This window comes from Plectrocnemia conspersa, unplaced genomic scaffold (assembly GCF_051122295.1).
Source record: "Plectrocnemia conspersa isolate PC_06_02 unplaced genomic scaffold, ASM5112229v1 ptg000010l, whole genome shotgun sequence".
Lineage (NCBI taxonomy): Eukaryota > Metazoa > Arthropoda > Insecta > Trichoptera > Polycentropodidae > Plectrocnemia > Plectrocnemia conspersa.
The window spans coordinates 16760512-16771116 of NW_028277174.1; the positions used below are offsets into that span (position 1 = coordinate 16760512).

The 10605-nt window shown below is 30.9% G+C and overlaps 1 protein-coding gene across 2 annotated transcripts in view; it reads left to right on the plus strand.

Moving 5' to 3' along the window:
- Positions 1-9881, plus strand: part of VGlut (Vesicular glutamate transporter) — a 53429-nt gene extending 43548 nt beyond the window's left edge. For both annotated transcript variants that reach the window (XM_088193983.1, XM_088193982.1), the window contains exons 4-10: positions 2308-2541; positions 3906-4099; positions 4167-4437; positions 4559-4744; positions 4818-5003; positions 9303-9488; positions 9558-9881. In XM_088193983.1, the coding sequence (XP_088050109.1) occupies positions 2308-2541; positions 3906-4099; positions 4167-4437; positions 4559-4744; positions 4818-5003; positions 9303-9488; positions 9558-9737 (1437 nt within the window). In that variant the 3' untranslated portion in view covers positions 9738-9881. The remainder of the gene's footprint in view (positions 1-2307; positions 2542-3905; positions 4100-4166; positions 4438-4558; positions 4745-4817; positions 5004-9302; positions 9489-9557) is intronic.
- Positions 9882-10605: the final 724 nt, after the last annotated feature.

The window sequence follows — 10605 nt, forward strand, 5'->3', positions numbered from 1 at the left end:
CGGCTAGTATGACTTTAAGACGATTATGAGTTTATGTAAAACAGGGCGAAAATACACCGCCAACTATTTACCCCCGGCGATTTTCCGGCAGATCCCCATATCTTTTTCCAAGCTCGCCACCCGAAACCACCCTACACCTCATTCCAGCGGGAAGCACCCCGTTTGCGGGCTTCCCGCCCAGTTGAGGCATCAATGCAATCAGAATTACAAAACACTCTGTTCGGATGAGGGGTGCTTGCCCGACCATATATTTATATGCGCTCGGATTCCTATTTTTTATGTCCATACGAACATCATTTCCTGAACGCATATATTCGTAATGGTTAAAGGGACGCTGGGCGTTACATATAATTTATAACGTTAACAGGTTCAATTTTGGAACATTCGGTTTAAGAGTAATAACATATGGACCTTAGTTTTTTTTTATTTTAGTCATATCTGAGTGATCGGAATTAGTGATTATTATATAATTATAATTCCGATCGATCATTACAGATAAGGTTTATTTAGATTAATTAAAATCGAGCTAGGTCGTACATATTAGGTATTAAATATTCTCTAATAATGAGCTACTTCAGCTCATAGAGAATATATTGTATATATTCAACAACAACAACAAAAAATAGCATAAAATATGGAACATGTATGATATTGATCAAGTATCGTGTATCAAACTAATCACAAAGCCAACTAAACAGGAAGAATTTAACAGATTTTTAAAATTATAAATTCTAAAATGGACAGGGCAAAAAATTAAAATTACTAATAAAATTGAAGCTTTAGAAAAATGGAGTGAGGGACGGCTCAAAAATAGATTTCTTCAACTATATTCTGTAAAGATAAAATAAAGACCCTAATACAGGACCGTGACTCGTGGAAAATGGAAAAATTATAAGTCAGGACAAGACCAATAAAAAAGGACTCAGGAAGAAACATTAAAATATCAATAACAATGAACCTAATACATTTTTATTATTTAAATTACAATATAATATATAGTAACTTCAAAAGCATAATGCATAAAAACCAATTAAAAATACATTTTTAATTTTTAACTCAAAATTAGGATTTAATTAAATGCGATATTATACTTTTTCATAATAAACAAGTATTTTTTTAAAATGTTGAAAAATGATTTTACTAATATTTAAAAACAAATCTAAAAAACAGGACTATACATAAAGAAAAATGGGTTGTTAAGGAACATAATTTATTTAATCACACCTATATAAATATATTTTATTTATTTGTCAAAAAAATAAAATACATAATTATTGAATTAGTATATATTAAGTATTATTCCGATAATCAATGTTAGATATGATATAATATTGCTAATTTAGTGTATGCTAAAAAAAATTATTTGATATTAGAATTTTTTTTAAGACAATTATTTGATTAAAATAGTTTATGCGTATATTCATAAGGTATAAATAATATGCATTAAAATATATGATTTATATATTAAAAAAGATTAAAAATTATTACTTCAGTATATATAAAAATATACTTAGATCTTAGTTTATAAATTTTATTACAACATTTTATTGAAAGTGATAGTTTACGTAAATTATAAAGATGTATGAAATACTTAAAACGTAATTAGCACAATATTTTTTTTTAATATTGGTTTTAAATTGTACAAAGTAATTGCAAATTTAAATTATAGTTTTTATCTTAAACTGATTATTATTAACCATTGAATCATATTTAAATTTCTCCAAGAACTTTATCACTAAAAGGAATTTAATAGGCTTGTATTGATAACTTATGGAGCATTTATAAATATGTTTTCATTAAGCATGTTACAATATATTATTTATATATGTAATATAGCTATATGGTCACCCGACTTTATTACTAAAATTAATTCAAATTTTAACATATTTTTTTCAGTATAATAAATAAAAACTTAACTTTCACAATTAAAACTAAGACAGTGATTATTTAAATTATTAACTTCATTAAATAGTCTTAAAGTTTTTGAAAATCAGTCTCGTATTTAATTTTTTAAGTTAAATATGAATAAACAGTTATTTTAATACTATTTTAATTCACATTTTTATTTATTATGTATTAACAAGGTTTATAATGCTGATAATTTATTTTAATAAATTATTAGGAATATTAATATATTGCTATTAAGCATAATATGTTAAAGATTCTATAGTTTTAATAATAATCGAAGTATACCTCGCCCATAAATATATTATGTATACCACAGATAAAACAGTCTTTTTAAGATAATTTTAACTATAAATCGAAGGTCAAGTTTGCCAATTTATTGAAATTAATCAAAATTTTCAGACAATCAAACTGAATTGGACGGTGGGTATCGAGAGTGCCGTGGATTCGTCATTCTTCTGGGGGTACCTGGTGACCCAAATTCCTGGAGGCTTTCTGGCGTCCCTCTATCCCGCGAACAGGATATTTGGCACAGCCATAGCTTGTTCGTCATTCCTGAACCTCCTGGTACCTGGCGCTAAAATTCTACATCCATACGTGCTCATCATTATCAGAGTTATGCAGGGCCTGGTCGAAGTAAGTATTTAACATAACATTTAACCTTTATTTACAACGTCACGTCCTTAACGCTAATGCGAAGATAATGCATGCAAATTTATTGCGCTTCAGTGTATTTTTTCGCGACGAAAAATTCGCATTCGAACGTAATCTTATTTGCGGGTCCGTTCGTGCGTCGTCGCAGACGCCGAATAAAGACGCTTAATATCGGATTTTATTGTATAACTTTATTCCTTTGATGACACAAAGAGACTGGTCTTGTTCCGCACGGGTCTACAGCACAATACAAAGTAAATCTGGGCTCATCTTATGGGCTCATATCCGCTCGGATGGACCCCCATACAAAGGACACTCGCATACATATGTGCCTCGCGAATCGCGTAGAGTGACTATGTCACAATAGATTTGTGAGACTGCTTTCAAAAGGTTCAATTTAAATTTGGAGCACTTGCGGAGGCACTCGATTAATATGCGTTTACACATGCTTCGACAGCGGCAGTGATAAATTCCGATTACTGCAATAAAATTGACGTGAGTCGTCTGCCTTCAAAATCACCAATAATAGTTTTCCAGAATGATAAACGAACCAATGAAGTTTTTTATTGATTCAAATGACAGCTAATTAAATACAATTAGTAATTAATAAAAAATCATCCGCATTGAATAGATTTTATATATATGTATAATACCTGAAAGACCTTTATTCGAATATCATAATAACTGTTTTTTCTATCGTGTCTGTGATAACGCGATTAGTGATTATTATATACCTCTAATTTTAATCGACTATCACAGAATCATTTTTCCCTGATTTTCCTATTCTCAGTGATGAATATCGTATTGAATGTCACTATTGACATATATTAATTGTAAGCTATAATAATATTTTATAATTATTAAAATATATGTCAGTAATTTAATCAGTCTGATATCTTATTAGTTTACTCGTGTACTAAAATTAAAGTAATAAATAAATCTACCTATCGTTAATGATTATATGTTATCGTATATTTAACTTTTATATTACACACATATTTTATTATAGTTACTCAATATTTTCGGCACATTGTTATATATATGAAATATATTCATATTATGTCTCCGCTTTTCCTTGCACATTAGGTCTTTTTGTATCGACTCCCATGATTTTCAACATCCCCAAAATCCTTCCTTTTGTATGAAGAGCCTCTTCCTAAAGACTTCCTTTCAAGGCGCTTACTATTTACCAGGATAAAATATAATCCCGTCATTTCGCCAGCAACACCTGACTTCGAGGGTGAAATGTATCGTTCAAAAGATCCCATAATAACTGTATAACATTTTTTCTATATATATGCTATCGTTTCCCATATATTATATATTATTTTTTTTAATAAATCTAGGGGGTCACATATCCTGCCTGCCATGGCATCTGGCGCTTTTGGGCACCGCCACTCGAGAGGTCGCGACTCGCAACGTTAGCATTCTGCGGATCTTACGCCGGTGTTGTTTTGGGAATGCCACTATCAGGTCTTCTAACTGGCGGGATTAGCTGGCAAGCACCGTTTTACTTTTATGGAGCTGCCGGGCTAGTATGGTAAGATTATTTTTATTCAATCTATACTAAATGAGTGTAATGAACTCACAATGATATATCGCTTCAGGTATCTGTTTTGGCTCTGGCTGTCATTCGAAAAGCCGTGCAAGCATCCAACGATATCCGCCAAGGAATTGATGTACATCGAAACGTCTCTAGGTTCATCCACTCAAGTGGCTATGCCCACCATAGCTACCACACCCTGGCGTGCCTTTATGACCTCACTCCCAGTGTACGCCATTATAGTTGCAAATTTTTGCCGTTCCTGGAATTTCTATCTTCTCGTACTGTTTCAAGCGTCATATCTCCAAAACACGTTCGGTTTTCAAATCGAAGAGGTGAATATATATATGTTGTTTACATCAAAATTTATTGCGCACTTTCAGCACGCTAGAATGCGATAAACAAAATTCCCATATAAATTCCACGTCTTATTAAAATATGCTTTTTATGTGCCAGACTGGATTAGTGGGAGCATTGCCTCATTTACTAATGACCATCATTGTACCACTGGGCGGCCTTCTTGCCGATTACGTTAGAAGGATCGGATTGTTATCAACTACCAACGTTAGAAAGATCTTCAACTGTGGAGGTTTCGGCATGGAAGCACTGTTTTTCATTGTGGTTGCTTATGCTAAAACAGCCGTAAGTTTATGCCATGTCCTTCACAAATTAAAGCCTAGAAACTAATTTTAATAATTAATTAATTAAATTTTAGTTGACTGCAACGACTGCGCTGACATTTGGAGTAGCCTTCAGCGGATTCGCCATATCAGGATACAACGTAAATCATTTAGATATAGCTCCGAGGTATGCCAGTATCCTGATGGGCATGTCCAATGGAATTGGTACAATCGCTGGTCTCATTTGCCCCATCGCAATCGATCACATCACCTCCCACAAGGTATGTATTGTAAAATCAATATTCATGATAGGCGTATGTAACGAGAAAATAAAAATTGTCGGGCCGCTTTAATGTTCTTTATTTAGTGGAGGGCGATTATCGAATAACTTTCGCTCAGCGCCTCCAAACAATGTCTCAAGCTATTTTGAACTCACTTCCTCAATAAAAGCGCCTCATACCCCTACTTCTCAAATTTAAACCGAACTCTATTTAGATGCTCGCACATGCTTAATTAAATACCTATACGTATTATATATTATTATCGAATTAATATTTTGTTGATTTAATTTCATTAAAATGTCAATTTAAATAAACACAATTACCATAGCCATTTAATAAATATTTAATTAAGATAGGATAGTTTGAGATATTAATTCCCTCCCCTCTTTTGCCAAAAAATATTTTATTTATGTTTTGTATAGATTGTATAGAATCAAAATGTAAGTACATATTTTTTTTCTATACTAAGACAACATGTTTTTAGTTTGTATGTATGTACATACAAATACTATGTAAATAGTTTTTCTTAATATTCGTAATTTTTAACTATTCGAACATAGAATGGTTAACAATAAAATATTCGAATATTAGAACAAATTCCCAAGGCTATGAAGAATCAAAAAATTCAGTTTGAATAATAAATACAGATTTATACATTCACATATATGTCATATAATATCAATAAAAAGTATCTACTTATTTTAATTTTAAAAATTAAAGAGAAAGTGTTTTATACTTGATATCAGTGCGAAATTGATTTAAATTTATTATTCTGCCGAAAATACTACAAATTGATATGTTCAAAAATATATTACCCTAATAATTTCAAACATTTTATAATATATATTTTAATTTAAAGAGATAAAAAATCAATATTAACCATTAAGAAAGTCCACAGCTGCACGATATTAACTAAGAAATATAAGGAATTTCTGAATTTTCGTCAATTACAAAGTGTATTTTTCTTCTGTTAATAAATGTAAAGGCCATGGCTGTTAATAACAACATTAGGATAAAAAGATCATTTTATCAAAACAAAAAAGTGTACAATTAGTATGCAGATAATGCAGCAGTATATCGTAAAAAATGACTACCCAAGTTTTTTTAATACACAGTTGTTTTAAGAGTTAGACAGTTTTTGGTGTTTTTAAAAATAAAATATTTCATAATATTTTACTGCATATATCGAGTGGTGTAGTTCCAAAAAAATACGTACAGGAACGTCACTCTAGATAATCAATGAGATTTCAGTTTGTGCAGTGCGCTGTTGGTGACTACTCAGTTAAGCTCAAAGTAATATTAACTGTTTTATTAACAAATAGTCCGGAACACGTTCTATTTATGGAAAAATATACAGTGCGTTCCGGCTCAACTACACCACTGCATATATCACCAGGGGTATCCCGTTCTTTCCGTGCCCGACACAAGCATACCAACATAATCGCGCAGCGTCATATGTTCGGCTAACATTTGCGCGCCGACATAATTGCTCGGTGGCATTTTCTTGTATTAAAAATTATAATTAAAAAAGTAAAAACAGCATTTGTATAAAAATAAATATATAGTAGCCTATACGACATATCTATTCTCGATTAGAAGGCTAATTATGGAAAGGTATCGAACGAAATCTCAACTGTTATATTTTTTAATTCGCGCAAATGACACCGCGTGGTTATGTCGGCGCGCATTTGACGTTGCGCGATTATGACGGCGCGCTTATGTCGGGACGCTTTTGTCCGGGGCGTAAAAATCGGGGTACCATCACTGGTATTGACGGTGTACCCTCAGAGATGTTCAGAATGAGTAAAGATGAGATTCTGTAACGTATTTACAAAGCGATAAAAAATCATTTGGCAACTATCCCGTTTATAAAAATGGAAATTTTCGGTTATAAAAATGCATAATTATATATTATTTTGCTACTATCAATATTTTTTTAAATCTGTGAGACATTAGAATATCATCAAGTTTAATCTCAGCTATATATTAATGTACATACATTTAGTACGCGTCACGTGTAGCTGAAAAAAATAATAAAATAAACTAAAAGCAATAACAACAATAGACTAAATATAATACTACAATATCAAGAATGATAATTTTGTAAAAATAAAAATAGATACAGTTGTAGTTATATTTTTATACAAAATTTGGAAAAATATTATTGTGTTTCATACTATTATTTTATTTTCAAAAATATTCCATTAAAAATAAATCACACACAAGTATGAGCTGAAATTTTAGAATAACAATCTAATAAAAGATTTTTTTGTCAAAATTTTGAAATATACTAGGGATATTTGGTTATTTCAGGAAATATTTTAAAACATTTTATTTTGAGATAACTTATATCTAGTACCTCTGGAACAAAAGTTACTCAACATTCACCATTGCGAATTTATTTTTTTCAATTATTTTTCTGCACGGAAGAAACGAACCCGCAAATGGCCATTTTAAACATACATGAAAACACAACAAAGGCCTAGTAAACAATGTTAGTTCAAGCGTGTTGCCAACCGAGTAAAAATAATCACTATATATTTAACATTTAATATGAGTATTTTGACAATGTTATATTCTAACTTATCTAAAATTCTAGATTTAACATCGCTTTAAAAAATATTTGAAAGAAAAAAAAACACCAATTGACCGTGGAAAAAAACTTCCATTCAAGTAAAATATATCCTACCCTTCGCTTTTATTCGAGCCAGTTCTACTTAAATTCCTCTCTACAAGCATTTCACAAGTCAAAAATATGGATCAATTAATTCGTAATATGTCAAGCCATTAGCGCTCAGATTTCCGCCGATGCGAAACCGATCCTCGCCCGCGATGCAATATATTTTTGCCGTATGTAGTCGGCATAGTACGTGTGAAAAATGTGTAATATTTGAGAACCGCTCTTGGGGCGTCGGCGTCCGTATATTACATTCATACCGCATTATGATCACGTACAACGGGTCCACGCATCACTGGCTTTTCGCATTGGAAAACTGGATGCTTTATAAACCGGGGGCCGCAGAGAGATTGATGGCTGGAAATGAAACGGCTATTCATTCATATCGTATCGCTACACTCGCTTCACGCTTCTCTGAATACATTCTCGCTTTAATGTGACAAACGAAACTAAGGGGTGCCTCTAGACTCGTTCACTTATTGTGCTTGAGCGAAACTTTTCCCTGAAAAAATGACTTAATTCGACGATGGAACACTAAGCGCATTTCTTCAGTATTTCGCTCAGTTTCTCTCAAGTCATAATTCCACGATCGGTTATCCGTTATTCTAGGTACATGGCCTACCCACTAGAACAGTACTTCTCAAACTTATCCACATTATGGCATCCAATATCTGAAAATAAATCCATGGGTTTTTGATGTTTTAACGACCAATCAATATTTTATGCTATTTATATTTAAAGATTTATTTTTTCAAGCTAAATTTACTTTAACGCTGCTGCAGCTTACAAAAATTTATTGATAGGGATGAACCAATCAATATCTAGTATATAATTTGAAATAATAATCTCTTTCTTTGATGTGAAAGCACGAAATGTGTTTTTTTTTACCAAATACAATGAACATTTTCCTCTATTATATAACTCAAAAATAATAATATTTCATTAGTGGTGAAAGATCATCGAAACATAAAAAATACTGCATTCTTTATTAATAAAAATATATTTGCTAATAAAAATTAAAATTTTTGTATATTATCTCTATATAAAAAAGTTTACCTTGCTAAATAAATCCGTCAAATATGAATCAAAACACTATTTATTACGTAAGCGAAAAAATGGATCTATTTTTGTAATGAAAAAAGAGACGATATCTATTAGTAAGTCAAGTATGACACAAAGCTCAAACATATCCTTTTCATAAAATGCTGAATTATCGTTCTCCAATCGATATTTTCTAAATTCTTAAGTTTGGACCTCAAGTCAACAAGTCTTGAGCCCAGATGCTGTCATAAAATTCTACAAAAAATTATTAGCTTTATTTAGTGAGAACTGATGCCATTTTTTATATTAAATATATACAATGATTCATTATAATGAAGGCAATTATTTATATAAATATATATAAAAAAATATATTAAAATTGTATACAAAATTTAAGAACCTGGAAATTGTTCTTAAAAATATCGAATTTTAAGATTTTGTTTTTTAATACACAAAAAAATAGGTGCAAAATTTTTTTTTTTAATGAAAAATGGCAATCAATTATTTTAACAGCTCTTGTTGTTTTTAAATAATATTTTACTGCGAGTATTTTTAATAGAGTTTTTTCATCGATTTTTTAGGATAAAGAGAGTTGGAAGACCGTGTTTATTATGGCGGCAATAGTACATTTCGTAGGTATTACATTCTACGGTCTCTTCGCATCAGGAGAGTTGCAATCATGGGCTGAACCAAGCGCTGAAGAACAAGCGTCGTGGGATACAACTCCAAAAGTAGCGAAAGAAGTAACACACCAAGAAACCAACATTGTAAACATACATACATATCTATTTTTCCTGTTTTATATTTATTATTAAATAAACCGTTTCCAATTCAAGGACGAAGAAGCTAGTTCCCAAATGGTGAGTCAACAACAGCCTCCGCCCAGTTACGGTTCAGTACAACAACACGTACCAGGAAACCCTTTCGCTCATCCTAACTACACCGAAGGTGAACAAGTACAACCTGCAGCTCAAGACACATATTTGCATGGAACGGTCGATGACAGGACTTATTAGATTTACAGTAGTTATGAGATCCGCAAGTTCAATTTATTTAACCTATATTATCACTATATCATCAAATGTTTATGTTCATTTATTAAAAAAAATATTGTATATACGTTGAAAACGTTCAGATTAAAAATGTTGAATCTTCTAACTTGCGGATATCTTAAAAGTATTACTAGAAATAAAAGTTTACCAATATTACTATGTTATCAACGACATGTATGTTGTTTAGTATTTTCAATTGCCGGTGATGTACATAGATTTATTTTGTCCTAAGACGTGTACATAAGTATATCGTTGTTGAAATTATGACAATATTTATCGTGTAATATAAAACTCTGAATGTTAACTTATATATATTATCTTTGCGTCAGTTATGGAAATTGTTAAAAATGTATTATTTATTTCTAAGGATGAACGTTGGATTGAATGGGTTTGTATGCATTTAAAGAAATAACGCACATTGGTATGTGTATTGTTTAAAATAATATATATACCTATACTATATAATACTAGATAATATAAACATAATGAAATTATTTTTCTGAATAACTAGATATAAAATTACTTTTATTTTTATGTGCACGCTATAACAAGCACACACATTGCACGGCAAAAATCTTGATGTTGAAAGGAATTGATGATGGACTATATATATATAAATATGATTCAAGCATAAAACTATATAAATCCTCTATATATTAATATAATTTAAATATTGAAGTATTTAATCCATTGTAACCATCATCGATGTCAAGGGGATTGCACATCTTTATATCGGAATATGAGCACTGCATTTTCGAAAATCACTCTAATGCACAATCTCAATTAATGATTAAAAATATAATTCAAATTTGCACCTTAATCAATTTATTTA